The 22,589-nt window shown below is 38.5% G+C and overlaps 2 protein-coding genes and 1 long non-coding RNA gene across 5 annotated transcripts in view; 2 read left to right on the top strand and 1 right to left on the bottom strand.

Moving 5' to 3' along the window:
- Window positions 1-2,537: 2,537 nt before the first annotated feature.
- LOC111335498 (uncharacterized) lies at window positions 2,538-7,152 on the top strand. The gene is made up of 3 exons (XM_022941411.2): window positions 2,538-2,865; window positions 5,275-5,453; window positions 5,925-7,152. Exons 1-3 carry the CDS (start codon window positions 2,559-2,561, stop codon window positions 6,312-6,314), a joined length of 876 nt encoding a protein of 291 aa, XP_022797146.2. The 5' UTR covers window positions 2,538-2,558; the 3' UTR covers window positions 6,315-7,152.
- LOC148724267 (uncharacterized) overlaps window positions 5,311-22,589 on the bottom strand; it is a 79,796-nt gene continuing 62,517 nt past the window's right edge. For both annotated transcript variants that reach the window (XR_015991371.1, XR_015991372.1), the window contains one exon: window positions 5,311-5,432. This is a non-coding gene — a long non-coding RNA (uncharacterized LOC148724267). The remainder of the gene's footprint in view (window positions 5,433-22,589) is intronic.
- LOC148724271 (paired box protein 6 homolog) lies at window positions 9,790-14,502 on the top strand. Of its 2 annotated transcripts, XM_088732154.1 has the most exons (4): window positions 9,790-10,139; window positions 10,227-10,546; window positions 13,494-13,672; window positions 13,740-14,502. In XM_088732154.1, the coding sequence occupies exons 2-4, from the start codon at window positions 10,417-10,419 to the stop codon at window positions 14,094-14,096; spliced, it is 666 nt and encodes a 221-aa protein (XP_088588280.1). In that variant the 5' UTR covers window positions 9,790-10,139; window positions 10,227-10,416; the 3' UTR covers window positions 14,097-14,502. The 2 variants fall into 2 exon arrangements, with proteins under 2 accessions (XP_088588280.1, XP_088588279.1); XM_088732153.1 differs by having other exon boundaries at window positions 9,790-10,546.

The raw sequence follows: 22,589 nt of genomic DNA, 5'->3' as shown, positions 1-22,589 counted from the left end.
TCTGTGGCTGCTCTTCCTTGATGGAGCGCAAGTTTATCACTCGTATACTCCCAGTAATACGCCAAAATTCTAGAGGATTACTTAGTGACCATTCATACTCCTGGGAGAAAGTGTCCAAGGAACACGAAGTAAGGCTCGAGCCCGGACTTTTCACTTTAATGGTTAAGCCATGGCTTAGGTTATCATTGTGACTCTACCCCAGCTACAGATATCCTCACGCCCACGCTGTAAATGGCGTTGTTACGCCGAGTCCCACGAGGTTTTCAACAAAGATTCCTGCTATGCATATTAGATATCAAAAAGGCGAACTTGCGCTGTAAGTGGCATGTCGGAAAAGACGTTTTTCTTCTCTTCTTAGCTTCGAGACATCTATAGGGAATAAGTGGCATTATTTTCTATTGGAGACATCTAATTTAGACAGTCTGAGTTTGGATCATAACTTGTTCACCTACTTTAAAGCTTGCGTGTCTTTTTGTTAGTTCATGCCATACTCTCGTCGTCTACATTCAGAGAGACGCCATAATTCTTTTCCTGCTCTCTCCTCCCCGGATGGGCCTCTACAGTATTTCCTGCTCTGCCAACAAAACCATAATCGTGTTTGCTAGTCCAGTGAAGATTTTTCTCTTACAGTTGCAGAATGCTTTTTTATCTACTATTCAATGATTTTCGTGCTCCTACTTGCACGTTCGATATTTGGTGGGGCAACACAGCGGGGAATAGCGATACTACGTGTGATAAACCTTGAGGATATGTAATTCTTCCAAAGGGATGTAGTCAAGCACTTTCAGCTTTTCGCGAAGTTCATTAAAATTTTCTTTGGTATTGTAAATGACATACAAGTGCATCATGTTAACAAGCAATATGCTTAACTTACCGACTTTTCAATGACAAAATTAAAAATTAAAAGTATGAGTTTATAATTATCTTTATTTGCCAAATGTTTGAAAGCCGATTAAGGGTAATCGAAGATCGAAATCTCACTATTTTTAATCTCTCTGTGGTATGCCTTACCTTCTTACCTATAACTTAGTCAAGGATTAAGGTAATGAATCACGGTCAAAGTGATGCTTTCGACAACAAGGACACGAAATAAGCAAATTGGACGGTTAAGCCTTAGATCAAAGGATAAATTCTGAGAAAAATAGAAAATATGGGACAGGAAAGCCAGGGTGGGGTCCGAAAAGACTGATGGATGGAAAAGGTATCACAATAGACAATTATAGGTAAAAAGTGTTCGAAAAATACACAGTATTTACAAATGACGTCAGGCGCAATGCAGTAACGGTTAAGGAAGAACCCAGAGTGTCTGCAATAGCTAGGGTAGTAACAGGGAGTAGATCCGATATTTTGTCTTCTCCGCTTGGTATCTCTATATATTAGAGTGAAGCCATCCCAAGGGACGAGGCTCCGCCCGAAGATGACATTTATGGTTTGTAATAAGGCCATGACAATGGACCAAAAATTGATAATAATCTTTGGTAGTTATTGTTCGCGATGGTTCAATGAATTCGTGTAACATGGCCAGTACGCATACGTATCTACGTTTATCTCTAATTCTCCTCTTTACCCTTGATTTGCGTTTTATCAAAAATGATTTTCAGGGGATGAAATTCCTCAAATCAAAAAGTGAAAAATAGAATAAAATCCGTATAAAATCAGGCAAAAATGCATGAAAAGGAAAATAAGTACATACCGGAAAAGCTTACCAGAGGAAGAATCTAGAGAAGCCAGGCGGTTGATTGTCTATCTAAGAGAACCATAGAAAATAGTTCTGTCTGGTTTGGAAAAAAAATAAAAAAAATAAAAAATAAACTGCCATAACTAAAGTGATATATGATTAAGCCACTGCTCATATCCTTTCTGTATACAAAGGCTCCTTTGTGGGGCATTTTGAAATAAGAATTGAACTAGTCTTGAAATACAAAATAAATTTCTAACGTAAGCTAATTAAAGGTTGTTGACAGATGTTTGGCGGTGAAAAACGCAACCCATTCATCTCCACATTTTTCTTGGTATAACGTGTTGAAGATTGTGCTTTTTGACTGCTATCACAAATCCTCTCTGAGATGAGGGAAGCTGTGAAATCTAATAGTATTCTAGACAAATTTTGGGTAATCCCTACTGTTGAGGTCTTGAAGGTATATCATAATGAGGACAATAATTATGGAATCTGATCAGAACTCGAGATAAGCTATCGTATCTTACATTTTGGTATTTTAACGACTCAAATGAATCTTCATAAAAGGTCGAGTTCTTTTCAAGTCTGGATTGTTTAATTTTAACTCTAAGAAGGCAAAGTTAAGATTCCGAACAAAAGTGTTGATTTTACACTTTAATACAATTAGCACACGACAACTTCGGGCCGGCTGAGAATGCGAATGGAGGTCAGCACATCCGTTATAAAGGTCCTTACTCACCATGAAGCTGCCTGAATGACGCTATTTTATTTTAATCGGTATTTACCTAGATGCTAAATTGCAGCCACACACGGTGCACTTCCAGGCACGATAAGGACCGTTCGACTTTTTTTCTTGTTTTTTTCGCCCGCCCTTCATTGGATGGTTTCCGGGAACATTTATCAATGTCAAATAGCTCGGCATAATCGCATTAACAGCTGGTTACGATCAAACACACACCATCGTATCTCAACTCTGTTCTTGTCATTTAACGGGAAGGCAGTGCCGGCCTTCTTTAGACATACGGAGGATCTTATCATTTTTAGAGGGAGCGTGCATAAACAGACCATGGACACCCATCCATTTTCTATAGAGAACATTCTGAAGGAGCCCTATGCTAAAACAGTCGAGGAGGAGACAAAAACGCAACCTTCGAAAGAGGCGCTATCGTTAGCTGTAAAGCTGGCTGGTAAGTTTTAGTTTAGCACGGGCAAATGCAATTAAAGTAAAACAAAGTCTTGAGTGTCGTTAGGACGGTTTGTTGGCAAGGTCACGAGAAACACTTCTGGATACCACCTCTCTGTTTGGTAATGTAATTTTTAAGAAATGTCTCTGTCGGCAGTTATGTGAGAAGTTTTGATAAACCACCTTTAGTTCACTGGGAACTGGCGTGGAGACAAAAACCTCCTTTCCCTACTATATTTGAATGTCCATAGAGCTAAGCTCGGTAAATTATTTCGTATAGACTTCAGAGGAATTAATTTTTACTTGTCGCCCGTTCGAGGGCTTCGAAAGGACCGTTAAATGGAGTAGTCCACTACCATTAGGTAATGTGTACAAAGAGCGGTCGCAATGAAGACATGAAAGGCGAAGTGGAAAAGCTGTTGTGCACAACGCAAGTGTGATGAGAAGTTCGATTGGGCGGCGCCAAACACATAGTTAATACAAACAAGATAACAAGACGTTTCAAAATAATTTACATTCGGTCGTATGTCTCTTGTTGATGATGTACATGGGGCAGGTTAGAAACCACCACCTGAACAAGAAAGGTAAACGCTCTTGTGTATGGCCTTTCCGCCCAACGAAATCGTAATCGATTTATGTGTCATCTGTATCAGCTGTTCCTTTAACGTTAAATAGACCGCAATCTTAAACAAAGCATTGATCAAAGTGAAAGCTTATGCTTTACGGAAAATCTGGTGATTTCGTGACCCACCTATTAAAACCTCTGCTTATCAAAGGACTAAAGGTATTCTTGTGTCTTCTTGGCGCCGGCTAGAGATTTACGATCTAGATAAAACACACTATGGAGAGCAAAATGAAAAATGTTTCATTTTATGACCATAAAGAAAACTAGAACCCTTTCAAGAATTAAGAAGCCACTTTCTAAAGCTACAGTGACTTGCGTTTGAGATCTTTTCTCTGATGTCTTCTCTTGCGTCACTACTGAAATGGGTACTCATTTTTTATCACTGAACCACATTGACTGTATCATGTTTTTTCTCTCCTACATGATGATTCCCTTACACGAAAACCAAATCCCGTTAGTTTTCGGCAAGAAAACTTGGTTGTGTTGAAAAAGCATAAATGATTGATGATTTCGTGACCAAATTTAGTAGTACGCTCTTCATTTTGTTCCTGGTAGCTTTGGTAGTTTTCCAAAGAGAGGGAAAGAGATTAGTTGCACTTGTACTATTTTGTGTGGTTTTGGTGGTACGCTTGATGAAACACTTCCTAAACCCTAAAACAATTTGAGTTTTCGCATCCTCGAGGCCCAACCAGTAATAAAATTGTTTTAAAAAGAAGTGCTTGTCGCGTTTAACTGGGCGAGGGCAAAGTATGACAATTCTCTAGAGCAACAACGAACAGACTGAGAAGTACCCGCGTAAGGATCAGAAACCAAACTATAGGGGTTGGCAGCCAGCTTCATGTTTAGTTTTGTTGTTGCTATTTTTATTTTTACTTCAGCTGCGATTTATTAGATCAAACAGAAGGTTAAGTTATCTAAGCCGCGGCCCATAAGAGCGGCAGATATCGAGCCTGAGGGATGGCCGGCTTGTCTGACTGACTGTTGTCAGAGGGGGGCAACATGTGGCTCAGTATAACATTAACTGACACCTACACGTCAAACTAGATGAATATCTAGGGTCCAAGCTGAAATAGGAATTTAGACTTCTACGCCTAATGTAGCTAGATAGAGGAGATTCCAAGACTCAATCTTTCACTGAGTCTGTCGGCGTGCATTTGGGAATGAAAACAATTTAATCTTGTAAATTATAAGCTGGTACATACCTCAATATAAACTGACTAAATGGCTGCTGATAGATGGCTGTCGGAAAAACAAGACCACTAATAAATCAAACTTTCATAGTGTATAGTGATAAAGGGAAATGCTTCTCTAATTCTTTAATCCTCTGCGACGAGAAAAGCTTAAATGGCGTTGTTGAAGCTTAAGCTTGTTTATTAGCGCATTTTGTGCGGAACTCATCACATCTGGTGAGAAGGCCAACTATTTTGATATACGATACGCGGAAAGATAGACTGGGACTGACCCGGCCAGCGAGCGCCAAATGTTATTGTGACGGGTTTTTCGATATAGATTTGCATCAAAGGCACTATTTAACTGTGGGATTATCATCATGGTGAGATTTTTCACGATAGTTCAATACCTAACAAGCTAAACAAATCTACAGCACGTTCCTGGATTCGGTGGAAAAAATCGAAAGTATGAAATTTAATTTGGCTTAATTACTTTAACAGCTGCTGAATTCGAGCACGCTTATTGTATCGGACAGCAAACACCTCTATCCATGTTTCTTAAAATTATAAACCAAACTGCGCCCTAACTGATGGCTCACTAATGCTTACCTCCTCTCAGATGTCATACTAGAAGCTCGACAAGAGACTACTCGCCGCACACCACGACGCCCGCGTACTGCCTTTACGCATCAGCAATTAAGAATCCTGGAACAATTCTTCTATAAAACACATTATCCAGATGTAGAATTAAGGGAAGAACTTGCTGCAAAGACCAATCTGCAGGAGGGCAGGATTCAGGTGAGTTTATAAATTGATAATTCAGAATTTTCTATAGTGTCTTTTGTAGCCATTACTGCTGCTGTGTGAGCAAGAAAGGAGATAGGGAAACACAAGATTATCCCATGAAAGAGATGGGGACACCAGTGTCGTTCTCTTAGAGAGCAAATACCCCGATTTTGGTTTCAATTCACGTGCTTAGGATCGTACATCAGACAAACCATTGAATACCATTTAAAGGAAGGCGAGGATAGAAACTTTTTTCTCATGGAATAAAGTCTTAAACAATGATAGTGATGGCCTCTATCAAGAGCGCTATCACCATCCCAAATGAGCGTCAGTGGGCAAAGCACAGAATGCATCAGTTAATAACTGATAAAACGTCCCGAATGGACTTGCAAATGACTTTCCTCATTAAAACAAAAGCTATTTGGGGTAACTTGCATGAGCGAAGCTCACTTTACTAGCTGAACGCTTTGTGTTCTTTTTCAGGTCTGGTTTAAAAATCGACGTGCTAAATTTCGAAAAGAGAAGGGAAAATTTCCATCAGAAGTAGGCTTTAGCTATAAAAACGAAAAAGAGATTATTCAAAACATATCTCAAGTAATACAGGCTCAAGAAGTAAAATGTAGTTTCCAGTGTTGTATGTCAGTACCTCACTCCGGCATCTGTGGCGATCCCGAGGAAGCCATAAAACATTTCCACGGGATTTCTTCCAGCATGTTCCCTATGCATGATAATTTGTTGCGCGTTATTGGTCTTCATGGCTGTTCGCATGGCAATCATAAAGGAATAAGTGCGGGGTATTTCGCAAGGATGAGGAAAATAAAGAAAAGAAGAGACTGGAGCGTTAGGGAACGCTCCACCTTCTATTCTTTGTGATCAAAAAAGTGGACCAAGTCTGAGGAGCGAAAACGTCGGTAAAGAATCGTTCGAGCTACCATTGCGAGTTCACGTCGGTTGCAAATGACGTGACATAGGAATCTATATCAAAACACCTTCCAAAATCAATCATGTAGGAAATTTTTACCCAAATATCTGGGAGAAGTAAATATGGCATGGTGTCCTGCATGGACCCAGAGTCGATTTCAAACGAGAGTTTTGCGAATTGAACTGTTTTGAGCTCCTTTCCCTCAGCTTTCTTTTTACTAGCATAGAACTTAAACCTTGAAATTATTGAATACATCGCTCAAAACGATTTCATGGAAACCTAGACCTCACTTTTTATGTTCAGTATTGTCTTCACTTACTCTATAGATACGACCACACCTCTGGTAATCTCTGTATTTTCATTGAAGGTCCGAATTCTCTTTAATAAAGCTGGCTCTTTCGAAGTCCCACCATATTAAATGTAAGTAATCTAATTAAAAGTGCCGATGACAGAAGAACACACGAGAACTAGAGGGTAAAACTGACCATGATTTATGGCTAAGTAGGGAACCTAGCATTGAGGTACTTCCGGCGTTAATATTTTAATCCGGTGTCAGAGAAAAGTTATATTATTCCGTATAGGCTATCATTATGGTATCACTGGATTTTTCCATTTTTCAAGACTTGACAATTAATGAAATCGGTATAAATAGAAACTGATACTGTGCTAACAAAGGACAATTTGAGTAACACACAGGAGTGTTATGGTGTGTGGGTTATTGTTGTTCCTTGTAATTCAAGTAAAGAAACGAGATAAGAAAAATCCAGCACAATCAAGTGCTTCTTGGACCTAGTATTCTCTAATTAATTCAACCTTGGCTTTATAATTAACGAATGTGTGTTCGACAAGATCACTCGAGATCACTACGACATATTACCCTGAAAATCGTCCTAATTAGAGCCTTGCAGAGACATTAATCAATGTCAACTTTAAAATGTAACATGATTCAGTTCCAACGGCTAAAATGTGTGCATACGATCGTAAAATATACCCTTGGGCACTGAAAATGTATTTTGGTGTCAGTTTTGCATTAAGTACAAAAATGGACACAAATTCATGTTTCCACTAAAAGCAATGTAAGGGAACGACATTTGCGATGAAAAGTTATCTGAGAAAAAAAAAACCTTCACGATCCAATCAAACTCTCTCACTTTCTTTTAAACAAGCTGGTACGCTGCAGCTTATGGAAGCTGAGTATCTCGATTTGGCAGTGGTAGCACCAGCTCATGACATAACCCTTCCTCGAAGAGTATCGTTGACTGAAAAACCATACTTTCTAGGAAAAATATAATTCTACATTGTTCTCTGTGGGAGGCACAACAACCAAACTTATGTACAAAAGATTCGGTATCATTTGCAATAAATCGTTACCAATTGATCTAAAATCGACGAATGATCATGCCAAGAAACAGTGACTACAATGTTATTCTTGGATTTCAATTGGATTAATGATTACTTGTAAAACCACACCCCTACCCTGTTTACAACTGGGAAGCCTGAAAATCGGGCAAGGAACATGAGGAAGCCATTCCTTTTCCCCTGGGTGTATAGCAAGACGCAACCCCAATCTTCTCAGGCTGAGAAAATTATATGACCGTAACGTCCTGAAAGCGTCCGTGGATGTAAATGACAATGGTGACGAAGTGGGAATATTGGAAACTGCTTGGCCCTTCCCGATAAGAAAACAGATTCTGCTTGGTGCAGTGTCATTCGCAGTGAAATTAGATATCAACAAGCTAACTAGACGTTGTTATTAATAGCCCAAGACTATAGCTTCGCTGGCAGAACTGACAGGGATATGGAAGAACTGATTAATCGTTGTAAGGAAAATATTAGGTTAGAACATAGATTATAAAGCGTTGTAGTACATTCTTCACACTTTTACTCCTAGTTACTTATCGCGATAACACTTCTTAGGTTAAGTTTACTGCGCTGTAGTGGCACCTGAAGAAAGATAACGGATGTTGATAAAACGCTTGATTGTTTCCCAACAGTTTCCTCAATTCGCACTTACTGTCTTAAAAGATAAAATTTACCCTTTCGGGGTTTTCAGTATAACTGGAGGTGCAGTAAAAGCATGATTCATCATTTGGTATAAATCATTCTCTTCAGAAAGTAAATCGCTTATCTTTTCATCGCAGAGCATCAAAATATGTCACGAACCATTTCTCGCATTACCACAGGTTTATTTCATAAGCTGGATGTGGTTGTTGAGATTTAATTTTTTACATGTGCTCAAGCTATTCGATAAATCCGATTAAGGTACACCGCGGAACACTGTTATCTGTTACAATATCAGTAGTAATAGACCCTGGCTGCGTAGAGCTACGCATACCAAACTTAGCTTTGTTTTTTTTATTCGAGCTACATCTTGAGAAATCTTTCAGGAGATCTAAAGACGGCAAATGGCAAGCTGTTTCACGCAGCAGCGCAAATGTGACATAATTAAGCTTTATGCTGATAAACATATTTGCTAAGGAGCACGAATTTTCCTTTCAAAAATATGGCATTTTGGCCTGAGGCCAGCTGGATTTATGAAAAAACTGCTTGGTTGGTGATGTGTTATATTTGCTCATACAAGGCTATGAAAACAATTTTTGCGACCATGTTTCCAAACAGTGAAATCGATCAGAAAATGAGTGACGGTTCTTCTCCATGTTGAAATAAAGTGCCTCTACAAAGCAGTTAACCCAACTGATGGGTATTCAGTATAAACATCAATAATCTAGTTTCTCGTAATCCCAGGCCGACAGTCCCATCCCGGAAGTTAGCAGACGACTTGTGAAAATAATGAATGAAAAACGATTTCCTGCAATTGGAGTAAAGACATGTAATATCCCAAACTTCAGGTAATTTATCATCCATAATGAATAAATTGGTAAATGATACATAAGTTATGAAAAGTACTCCTCCTGTACACTGATCATATTTTCGTGATCAAACCTCATGGAGGCTCATGGAAGAAGAGGGGACTGGGCGCGGGCGAGGACACCGTTGCCACCCAAAACGATGCACATCAAGTTCTGCTAATGGACGTCAAAGAAAAAGGAGGGAATCAAGCAGAAATGCAACTTTTTACGTAGGCCTCTTGGTTTGTCAACGTGTTTACAATTTATCTACTTCGTTCAGCCAAAGGGATAAAGCTTGATAGAAAGTTGGTAATTAGAACCATAGATTATGCCTCAGTTATCAACCGATCACCGATAAAAATCGGCAAGTATCAATGATAAAAAAATTCCGAGACTATCTTACACACACGGCCTCTGTCGGTAAGCATTTGAGAATGAAAACAATATAATCCTGTAAACAGGAGGAAAAAACTTAAAATAAACTGACTAAATGGCTGCTGATAGATAGCCGTCGAGAAAAAGTGAGACCAATAAATCATAACTTTGCGGGATATCAGAATCCCGTGAAGGATTTTCGTGAGCTAATACTTTAATCTTGTGACACGAGAAAAGTTAACAGCCTTCTCACATATGCTGTTGCTGATACACACCAGGAATATTTTTCATTAAAACTTGCCTCTTTTGATAACGAAGCAGAAACATCTTGCAACTTAATTCCGCCACAAGATAAGCGGCCCTTGACAGAGTGTAAACGTTAAGGTGTCTAATGGCTCATTTAATAGCATTAGCACATCGTTCGTAGAGTAAGTATGGATGAAAGAACTGGGAAATGACTCCATTCTCCAAAAATGCCGGAGGAAATACTCGATGATTTTTGTTTTCAAACAAAGTTCATTCGAGATCATTCGCTGGGCCCGATTTATAAGGGTAAGAGATTGTCAACTGCTGGCATCTGCGACAGTTTTTGGGAACATTTATCAATGTCATCGTTTCAAGGCTTAATTACATTTGCAGATCATACTGCTGCTTGTAAGTTAACACGGATGAAACAGGCCCGTATGACAAGACCTACGAGAAATCCACGGGTGTCTCAAAAGTGAATGGGTACGCTTTCATGAAGACGCTTTGGTCAAGAAAGAAAACAGCTACACTGATTCTCTAGAAGAATCGGCCGCATCGACAAAATAAGTAAAATATCTCCCCAATGGATGCCAATCCATTCTCAATTGAGAGCATCCTTAAAAAGAAACCGGCTCCCTCGTGCGTGAATGACACGGAGGAACCTCCGCCGTCCAAATCAAGAGAAGCACTTTCACTGGCCGTAAAACTCGCGGGTAAGCGTTTAATGCCGTTAGAACTACGCAGGTCGCTAGCTAGGTTGGCAGTCACGTAGTATCAAAATCATTGAGAGACAATGGAACAATTTGAGCTTCCAGTGCAACATCACTTCACACACGGCGCCGTGATTAGTTTGTTTTGAGTGCAAACTATACAAAACCTCAGTCCTCCTGATATCATTTAATCATCTCAGTTTCGAGAGGTTATTAGTTTTAAGACAACACTACGGGAAGACTTGCAACTTTCAAACCCATAGCCCTCGTAGATCTGTGATCTAAATCAAAACAAATCACCGTGTTTTTTAATAACAGAGCACTTCAGTTGAAGAGGACTGGATTAACAATGAATGGAGCTCGGTCAGTTCCTCGATGGACTGGATTAATATTGGAGCAAACAAAATACAATGTGAGCCGTCAGTGACCAAAATTACAACCGATTTTATTGAGGCGAGTCAAAACAAATCGTATCTCAACCAAAGAAAACTATAGCATAAGAGGAATGAACCATTACAACTCAGAACCGAATTGCTTTGAAAGGACCATTACCGGTCCACTTGTTGGCAACTTTGACCGGAGCCTATGTTTAGTCACTGTGATCTTGAACTGTCAACCGTTCGAAGTCTACTCTTTAAAGCTAGAAATTCTTTCAAGGCCAGTTTGACATCGTCACCAGTTGCCGACAGCTATTTTGCAGACTGTCCCTTCAAGCGCAAATCGTGCGTCTGGGGTGACGTCTTCGCTCTTTAAAAACATTACATTTTGGCCTCCTCTTGCGTTGTTACTTAGGGTAGTATGACAGATCCAGGCTCATTTATTTTTTATCTGAAAGCTCCTTTTGATTTCAGGAAGAGTAAATGAGCATAGGTACGTCAAACTAGAGGAAACGTAAACAAGTTAACAAAGAGCGGAAGGCTCTAAAAACGGCATAATGAGAAATCCATTCTCAAATATCTTTAAACAAACGTCAAGAAACATGTGAAGCAAAAAGCTTTACTGGCTTCGTACCGATTCAGTGAGTCTCATTGAGTTGAAATCTTTTGTAAGTCTGCTCATATATTCAATAGCGCGTCACCACACCCGTCGGTTCCCTTATCGTGAAATTTATCTCAGCGTAATATATTTCTTGGACCATAATGGCGCCGGCCAAGCACTAAACATGTTCGCAATGTTCAGGAATTCCAATTAGATTGCTCTCTGATTTATTGGTTGTTGCATTAAATGTGTCAACCGAGTTTAAGGGGCAACCGAAATGGTTCCGAAAGGGAAAGGGCATCTCTCTCAACGAATTGACAGAAAGTGTCTGGGTTCATTTTTTTTAATCCTTTTCAGCACTTGAGAGGCCCGGTTTCAGAACATTGTTTATAAAGAAAGGTTCGAAAATGAAATCACGAACTGAGTATTCTGTCTAATTAGCATTTATCAACAAATGTAAATACTGCTGATTGTATTTTTTTTCGCATTTAATTTCCATCGAATATCACTATCTTCTTCCCACGTTCACACAATTACGCCTCAAGACGAAAAAAAAACAAAACACTATGAAAAGAAAGAGACTTCGAGAATCCTTTCTACTTACATCGCATCTTCTCCTCTTTTCATATTCATCAATGACATGAATCATTGCCACCTTTTGCAAACCCGACTAAACTTCCCACTGACCCAAATTTTGAGCAATTTCCCTTGAACAACAATTTTCGTACATTTACTTTTACCATTACTTGACTGTATTTCCTTTTTTCCCACGGCAAGTCTAATTGGCGGGTATCTGCATTAGATAACATTACCGTTATGGCTTATCGATGTTTCTGTTTTTGAAACATTTTCACGAGTCCCCTCCCGGCCATGTCAGACCAATTGTGCAGTTTTTACATTGGTGACAAATATTTTCCCGAAAGCGATAACAAGCAGACGAAAAATTACTTCACGTTTGTCGCTCATTGTCCGGTTTCATGGTTAAACCGTCCCCTCAAGAATAGGTGACATATACATATACATAAACTTGAGCGTAAATGTCAAATAAAGTATTTAGGCGTATTCATTGATCAAAATTTACATTGGGGACCCCAAATCCAGCATATCAACAATAAATTGAGGAAAAATGTAGGAATTATTAATAAATTACGCTATTATTTAGATGTTCACACTCTAAAACAGTTGTATTATTCCTTTATTTATCCATATCTAACTTATGTTATTATAAGCTGGGGTAGTGCCAGTAAAACTAGATTACAGGTCATATTCTTTGCTCATAGCAGAGAGGCTATGCCCCCTTTCAATCTTTTGCAAATCCTCACACTCCAAAACATTTATAGATTTAAATTAGCTCTCTTTATACATAAAATTAAAAATGACCCCGCAAACATCCCAGCAATATTTTCTGCAACTCTTACACTAGCTTCTGAGGTTCATACTCACAATACCAGATTTGCGACTAAAGTTTAATATTTACAGACCAAGAGCAAGTAATAATTATTGTACTACTACGTTTGCTTTTGTAGCTTCAATTATCTGGGACTATATCTCCTTTGAATGAAAAAAAACTTCCTTAGAATTGTTTCTACAAGCAATACAAAATCCTGAGTGTAGTTTGCTTTTGTTTTTACTGTTATGTAAATACCTATAATGTACATGTTCATGCCAATTAATTGTCTGTGGCAGTGACCAACTCGAAAGCTTAAGCTACTTTGGTCACTGCGCACATTTTGCTTGTCACTACTTGTGAAATTTAGTTTGCCTATGTCTCTCCTTTTTAATGTACTTTAATGTAGAAATAATTATTTGTAAATAGTACAGAAAAAAATAATAAAAGTAAAGATAAAAGATAAAGATATTGCCCCAATATCTGAATTGATTTCCCGCTTTAAGTGCTCTAAATTTCTTCCTAAATAAGGTGAGATATTTGATATTGCAAAAAACTAAACTGTCCCTATTTCAACTCTACTAGATGTTATCTTAGAAGCTCGACAAGAGAAAAGCCGACGTACACCACGACGCACGCGCACTGCCTTCACACACCAACAATTAGGAATCCTCGAGAAATCCTTCAGTAAAACACATTACCCAGATGTAGAGCTAAGGGAGCAACTTGCCGAAAAAACTAACCTACAAGAAGGAAGGATTCAGGTAAACGAATAACGTCAATGGATGGATGAATTGAACTGACACTAATGAAGTCTTAACCCTATTTTAGGTTTGGTTTAAGAATAGACGTGCTAAATACCGTAAGGAAGCAAGAACTTGCCTTCCTCTCGAGAGCTACGAAAGTGAAGAGGAACCAATCCCCACTGTTTGCCCAGTGACACCGACCCAATCATCGCCGCCTTGTTTTCAGTATAACACAGTTCCTTATTACTTCAACTACAGTGAGCCCATTGATTCAATAAGAACATTTGGACACTCTTCAACAATGTACACTCAGCTGAGTAGACACACCCAGTTGAGCCCCCATTCTCACTTGGTTCAGCCGCTTGGAATACACGGCTGGCAGCCTGTGTCGACAAATGTGATGATGAATCACGCACATATTGGAGATATGTGGCTTGGATGAAAAACAATTATCGAAAACGGGCAAAGTGTAGTTTATAAGTTACAGCAACATATTCAGTACAGTATTTGTGTGTTGGCTGTGTGCAGTTAGATCCGCTCGATCATCGTCTTTCGCAATCAGCCCGAATGGCCGGCACCAACTGTACACCTCATCAAGAAAAATATTTTTGTTATTGAAGGAATGACATTGTATATAAAGAGAGTTAGAGCGGTCAATGAGTGATAGAAAGTCATTGGTATAAGGAAAACACCTTTGATGAATACATAAGTACGACGTAAGAATGTTGAGCTGGAAATGTCAAAAAGAAAAAAAAAGAAGAGTTCCGGTTGATTCATCGAATCGCCAGGATGCCAGTCGTTGTTTTTTTTTAACGAAAAAGACGAATAAATTCAAGGATACTACTTTGTATGACATTAAAAATGTTTTCTTTTCACACCTTTGGTTTTTAGTATACAATCCATAAATCACCTCCTTGCTTCTTATCAAAACCTTAGAATAATAGAGGAGAAGGCTGAAAATATCTACGGAAATATCATAGTAAGGATTTTTCAAATAGCTAGTGGTATAATGATGTTTTTCTTTTGTCGCCGTTTTAATGGAAACACACAAATACTGATTAAAAATCCATCCCTAAACTTAAGAACTGTGGGAGTTATTTTATTAAGGTCATTACAATCAGTAACATCGAAGTTAAGCGTCAGGGTTATGCCTTCTGTAAGAGAACGATCTTTAGAGTGGGTTTGGTTTGTCAAATATACACTCAGCAGTCAAAACATCAGTCAGTAATAACTCTCGCGTCCTGGACTATTGTATTATGGACGATTAAAATATGTATAACGGTTGTCAACTAATACACACGAGTTTAAAGATAATCTATCATTTTGCAACAATTGCTATTGATTTTAGTAGCGGAATTATGGCTTGTCTGATAGAGTTTTAAGACAATCCTATTACCACATGTTTTTCGAAAGACATCTGACCAATAAATGTTGAGCTCTAAGGCTGACAGTACAAGTACATGTGAATCTAAAAATCTTCGGAAGGTTTCACTCTATTGTTTGGAAACTTAGGTACAGATTTGAATTTATTTTGCTCAACCCAGCTTTCAAACGAAATCCCGGTGTCATGCTTTTAGTTTCAGGTCGGCATTGTTTTTAGAAAATCCAAAAGCATATCAAAGTCAATAAAAATTTAAAGCTATCTAGATAATGCTATTTCAGTGAATTACCATTGCTAATAAGTAGGAAAATGTCCACAGGACGTCAAGTTGACATCAGTTAATGGATCGGTACGTTTTAACAGACAAATTGACGACAAAAAGTGTGAAACAAGTTCGACATTTTTCACATTCGTGGGACAAAGAAAATTCTGAGGTATTCGTGGAGGTTCCAGGACCTCAGCCATGGTTCTTTCTAATTTCGCTAAAGCAGATTTTTTTTGCGAAAAAAGCTGTAGTAAAGTAATCGTAGCCGCTGGCGAGTTAAGTCAAAATCATTTGTGAAAAGCGTCCTGCATACTACTTGGATCAGCAAAGTTGAACGCAGATTAAGAATTATGCCAAACGTTCAGCTTTTTTTTTTTTTTTTTTTTTTTTAATCACTTTCACCAGAGTGAGGTGAGGGTCGCACAACAGAGCGAGGCTCCAAATTAAGTGCGCCCAATATCCCACCCATCCCACCCCAGAGGAGGACATCCATCACACAGTTATCTCGTGTGTGGGAAATTAACGTCTCCTACCCCAACCCTGCCATTAAATAGAGAAATGTAAAACTCGCGGGATAAAAAACAAAACCGGAGGACCCCACACAAACCCAATCGCATGCAAGCCTTTGGATTTTGTGCTCCAATGCTCTACTACCGAGTTACACTGAGAGAACTCGATGGTCAGTGAGGTCACTTCTCACTCTATATGTGACACGCCTCCTGCATATCGACACGAGCGTTCTTGCCACATATTTCGATTCATGAGCGTGGGCCCGAGGCCCACGCTCATGAAACATGTCTAACTACTCCGCTATTCGGATAAGCTTTCAGTTTGCCATCCTCTGCACAAAATCTTAAAGTTGCAAAATAAACCTTATGCTACAATAACGGGGAGAAAAAAACCAGTCGATGAAACAATCAGTTAATCCTGGTTACAATGGAAAGAGTACGCAAATTAATTACAAAATTACCAACATGGGTTCAGTGGCCATTACTTTTACATCCATCACAAAAAATGTTAAATTATATCAGGCTAGTCAATATTTTAACAAGGAAGTTTTAAACGAAAAATTGCGACCTTCAGATTTTCACATTTTACCGTGTACTGTCTTTCCAATTTTTAATGTATCCTCAATTGATGCAGTTTTCTGTTGATCTGTTTTGGTAAACATAGCTCATTCAAACTCCTCCAATGACTCGTAATTAAACAATCACATACTTCCTGTTTGACGCACTTTCAAAGTTTCGCTTAATCTTCTGTATTTCGTTTCAACCAAAACTTGGACAGTTGAACGTTGTCAATTTATTCATGGCTTCTTTTTTTTTCTCCATAACGTCACCGCTGAGTTTCAACGTAGCATCCTAGCGGTTTGGGGAGGAACGAGAAAGACCGGGCCCGAGAGAGCGGCAGAAATCGTGCATAAACAGTTTGAGAATGCAGACAAAGAATTTTTAATCAATCCACTGTTGTAATCTTGTATTAGATTCCATATCTAACTTTTGTATTTGCAGATCATCACATTGACTTATGTTCGGTATTTCTTAAAAATGCACTTCGACAAAGTAAAACCAACTTAGAAAAAAAAATAAACAAACATGCACACGAAATGCTTTGTTTCCAAAAAGTTTTTCATTTGACTGGATTGGCTGAGAAAACATACTCAAGAATATTATATGGCACCGGTTGAATAAATTCGTCGAGCAGCTTGATAATCTACTAAATCACACCAACCTCCTCTAGCTTCCTCTGACGACGAGTTACGTACAGCGGCCGTCACCAACCATCTCGTGGAGAATTTTAGAAGCTAGGGCTGATCAAGTAAGCAAAGTTGCCATTTCGTACGTCTAGCCTTAGTCTGTATTATTCTTAAATTAATTTGATTATCTCTCCCCTTACACTCACTCCTTTTTATTGTACGACTTTTTATTGTACGACTTTTTATTGTACGACTTTTTATTGTACGTTGCAGTAAAAGTTCTCCGCCTCACTGTTCTCTTCTTCTCTCAGAGAGCTAGCAAAGTCCATGGAAGTCCAAAGAATCCCTCATTTTGGGCTAAACCTTTGGCTACGTGCAATGTCATTACGTCAAAAGGTCAAAAACCTATCGAAAAAATACCAAAAAATGCTTTACTCTGGCAAAACGGGTTACTACCATTCATAACCCTGTTTCAGGAAAAATAGGTGAAGTATTTGACAACAATCAAACTCTCTTTCATAACTATCCCAAGCAGAAAATAAAATCTTCATAGCAGCTGAGCACTTCTTCAAGAGAATGATTCTTAATAATTCTATACGGGAGTACTCATAAAATGTGACGTCTTGCGATTTCTCTGAATGACATTTGGAGTATACAATACAACACAGACACTAACCATAGCATCAGGGATATGGAAAGGCATCTAAGGAACTAAGGCTTTGTCGATCAATTAGAAATTAGACACATTTTAATAGATTTATGCTATTGCGTGGCTCTAAATTGGCACATTTCCGGCGATTAAGACACAAAGAAATTTAAAAGTCCATATCATTTTAATTCAAACAATATCTGAAATGCTGCCTTTTCACACCTTTAATTTTTAACTTTGTAATCCATCTTAACTTCCAACGCATTTTAGACATTTATGTGAAATTTTGAAATGATGAGATGCATATCAGCGAGCGAGAAAGCTATGAGACACAATGTTTACGATATCATTTTCTGGTTTTCGCGTAATTTGATCAAACTTTATTGGGCACAGGATTGGACGGGAATTGTGCCGAATGATTCCGCTCGTTTCAGAGGAAATTTATTTTTTCGATGCAATCAAAGTGGCGGAACGCGGACAGGGCCGTAGCTAGCATGAGGCAAGACGAGACAACCTCGTCTTGATTTTGCCCAAGATTGACTTTTCTGAAGAAAAATGCTACCGAAAATGCTTAAAAGAGCATTTCTGAGCCTCTAGATTTGAAAATTTTCTGGAGGGGGACGTACATGCCCCCAGACTCTCCTAGCGGCTTGCGCCTTCGGCGCTCGAAACTTGTCTCGTCTCGTTCTGAGGTCTGGCTACGGCCCTGGTGGAGAAAATCGTTTATAAAGAAACTATTTTGAAACTCTAGAATGAGCAGCTTGCATAAAAGTAGCGGATCAATCGAATACTTTGATTCAGGAATTGAAATCTTTATGAAAATTTTTAGGAGACAGTCATGCGAGAAATACTTGTAAATCTGGCATTGAAGGTTTTGGAAAAAGTATTGATCTTTTCATTTATGTGTGAACCTCGGGCACATATAAACCCAGTTGCGCACTCGCGCTTGGTCACAACAGCTGTTTCGACCAAGTTTCTGCTTAGCCTTTACGACAATGGTCACTTGACGCTATTTCACGTTTTTGAACACGAAAGTCGACGAGTTCATCACGCCTTAGGTAACCCTCCATTCATCAATGGAAATAAGGAATTCACCAACATTTTCCCCTAAATTTTATAATGAATTACATCATTTCGTTTCCGTTTCGGAATGGGTCGTGTCCCGTCCTCGGTATTAAGTGCTCCCTTAGGAAATATGACTTAATTAAGTTCCTTCGAATGCATGATCACTTCCACCGCTCCGTATCATTCATCGAGCAGGCAACCCACATGATATGTGAACAACACTTTCCAGAGAATTTATCTGACATTTCTGATGTCTTAGCACACATAAAATAAAGAACCAGATGAACCTGACAAGGAACATGCCAGTTTGATCGAACAATTTCAAGTTAGCTTAAGTCGAGAAACTACCGGGTCAACACCAAGCAGTTAACAAAAGAAGTCCCAGTATTTCTTAAGCATTAACTTTGACCTGCCGCCCTCAAAGAAAATGGTCTTTTTAGCTGCTTTAGAATTTTCCTGACCATTCGAAAAAAATGATCGTATTGTGCATTTGATTACGTGATCGTCTATGTTTTAGAGTGGGTATGATCTGATTAATAAACGACTGATAAACTTCTTTTTCTCATCAAGCTCCTGATGGCTTTAGCTTGAAAATATAAGGATCAGCCCTTGCGGCCAGTATTAGTATACATTGCAGAAAAAGAAATTCTCCACAATCCTTTTACCTATCTAAGTCATTGGGAAAAACATATCTTACCTAGATTTAAATCATAAATAGAATTAAGTTCCGCCCTTTTCCCTCATATTGCATCAGAACTCAGCGTGTTGCCTATCTTATTTCGACAATCATGTGTACATTTCAACGCCCAGTTGAAAAACAAAGCAAACTCTTAGCACCAGCGCAGAGAGAACAAAGTCAAAGTTCGTCGTGGAGAGGATCTGGCCGTCTACCCATCTAATTTAGGTCTCTTTCTTATAGGTTAATCCATGCTAATCTTCCGTAATCTATAAGACTTCAAACTTTGTATTGGTCTTAAAAACATCTCCGGAGCTATATATATAAATAGTAAATTGTTCCGTGGATTAAGTGACCGAGAAAAGAAAACAAAATCGCACATTCTACTTTTAAATGGCTCTTACTTCATTGCATCCAAAACAACTCCTTTCCAGTGAAGGATTTATTTGCTTTTAACACCTCAGCTATCTTCAGTGGCTATGCCAAACTTTCATAAGTTGCAATGATTTCCATGACGTTTCAAAAATAAACGTATTACCCGATTAACGTTTAAATACAATAAACGTAAGCTCTGTACTGCAATGCTAACTATTTGGTTAGACCACTACCTCCAAAAGTCAAGCGTTGGTGAACTTCTTTCAGTTTACTGTTAACCTACAAAGTGAAAGACCAGCATACGTTGTATGATTAGTATGTATCTTGTATTCCCGAATATTCAAGGTGTTCCCAATTCTTAGCTCAAGCGCAATAAAGAAATAGAGGCCAAAACATTTCATACATCAGCTTAAACATGTTTGTCACCTTCGTTAATTTACAGTCGCAGACATCTGAAAATTAAAAAAATACCTGGGTAGGCAAACCAGTATTATATTTATCTAGCTTTTGAAGGGATTAATCTTACTATCATTTCCAGGGTTACGTCTCGTTCAAATTGGATGATACTTCATTAAGAAGAGACGTCAGACTGGCATCTTTGTCTTATGAACAAAAAATTCACCAACGAAACTGCTACAAATTTTCTTTGATCTTGAGGGAAGGAGAGTTATAAGTTAAACGTAAATAGATAGAGCTATTAAAGGGTCAACGACCTCCAGGGTCATTCTAAAGTTATTACCTTAAACCAAATATCGTAAACATTTGTCGTCGATCACAAGCATTGTTCTTTAGTTACTTTTGCGACTTGACGTAAACAACAGAGATAGCTCGCCCGCTTTTTTTCCGATGGGAACTTTCCAAATATGATGGAAATAAACTGTCTAGCGAACATTCTTGGCAACGGATGGCGGCTTTATAAACGAATTTAGAGCTGTCGTAATCAATTACAATTCAATTTGCAGCGTTTCGAGACGTCTAAGGATCAATATTATGTTGAAAAAGCTTGCAACCACTCTGTGGAATGTAGTCTCCTCGCGTATAACAGACGATATACTACGAATATCAATTATCCTAAATTGGCTTTAAAAACAATTTCTTATTTTGCGCTGGATATGGACTTCTTCCACAGAAAGAACATCTTGCCCGGAGGATGTGCGTAAGTTGAATTAATGATCAGCTAATTTAGTTTTCTTATCATTTGCGTATTAATTAGCTTTGTTTGGACACAGTTGAAAAATGAACTGCTTTGTAAAGAAGTTTTAAAAATAGCTTATTGATTAGATTCGAGTCCACGGGTATTGGAGATATATACAATGTTTAGCTAAAAGTTATGCTGATTTAAACAAACAACGAAACTAACGAGCCAGTCATTTCTCGCGAAATAAAAGTTATGTTACAATTTGCAAGGAGTAGATCACATCGAGCATGCTCTGTTCAACTAGCCCGTTATGTGCTCTTCTAGAGGTCACAGTTTAAATTTTTTCTGCCGAAAGTTGTTTCTGTCATCGTTGACGCTCACAACTTGAGCTTTTATTGTTTTGTTTTTTTTTTTCAGTTTTTTTTAATTTTTAATTGGAATGCGAATATAAGTGTTGAGTAATTTTCAAGAAACTGTTAGCTTATGCCTATTCCGACAAGAACTAATCTTCTTAGGCGCCTACACTTTTTTTCTCAAAATACTGGGGCGTTGAGCTAACAGCGGTACACAGAAGAAATCTGTAGGATGGTCGCAGAAGAGGCGGTGATCCAGGAGCCAGGAGGATTAATTATCTATTCCAAGAAGAGAACATGAAATTATTCACTAATCGACCGACAAATTAATCAGTACATGCTTCGTGACATTGTTTACCGGGGCAGGGTGGCATGGTAACTCGGTTTCGTTTAAAACGTACGATACAGGATATTTATCGACGACAGAATTGATAAAAATTAGATCAAATTAGATCGCTGTACAACTTATCAACAGAAACACATGAAGTGTTGTTCCGTACAGTTCAAGTGTGAAAAGTCCTACATATAACGCTTCTACCCACATAACAATTCAATTAAAATCCAACATTTCAACCGATATCTAAGAAGTTCAGTGGCTATTACTCTTATTATTGAATTCAAATATCTCTGCCGACTTTCGGAACACCAGTAGGGATAAAAATGAAAAATAGAACACGGCTTCTACAACAACAAATTACAGATACAAGGGTGCCAAATAAGGGTGCAGATCTCTGCCGACTTTCGGAACACCAGTAGGGATAAAAATGAAAAATAGAACACGGCTTCTACAACAACAAATTACAGATACAAGGGTGCCAAATAAGGGTGCAGAGTTTTGGCTCAACCTCCTTTACTCTTACATCACTAATATCTTTACAGTACTATTAATCTGGCGTCCCACTTTGTAACGATCAACAAAAACGGAGAAGTGTATTAGTCAGAATACACTCCTTTCATTCAAAATCAGTGATATGAAAATAATTTTAACTTATTTTCCCTTTTCAGTTGAGACGCTATCCTAACAAAATTCGCCTGAACTGAACTTTCTTCTATTCATCCGAATTGTGTACCAGTTCTGTGCATGCATGTGCAAACCATCGAGCTGCTACATTAAAAAACATCTACGTGTGATAAAACTCAGTTGCCGCGTATCATGAAGGCGCGCTCACATTATGTTGGTCTGGGTCAATCGCGAACCCTGAAGTTCTGCGGCAATTTGCCAAGAAACAACAGTTTTATATCCCAAGTTCCCACCTGTGCTATGAAAAAAAGGACATTGATCGACCTCACGCCAGCTTCTATTGTGTATAGATTTTTCCTTCCTATCCTCTACCTCA

Source organism: Stylophora pistillata, chromosome 9, assembly GCF_964205215.1.
Source record: "Stylophora pistillata chromosome 9, jaStyPist1.2, whole genome shotgun sequence".
Classification (NCBI taxonomy): domain Eukaryota; kingdom Metazoa; phylum Cnidaria; class Anthozoa; order Scleractinia; family Pocilloporidae; genus Stylophora; species Stylophora pistillata.
This window is presented reverse-complemented; position numbering and strand designations above follow the sequence as displayed.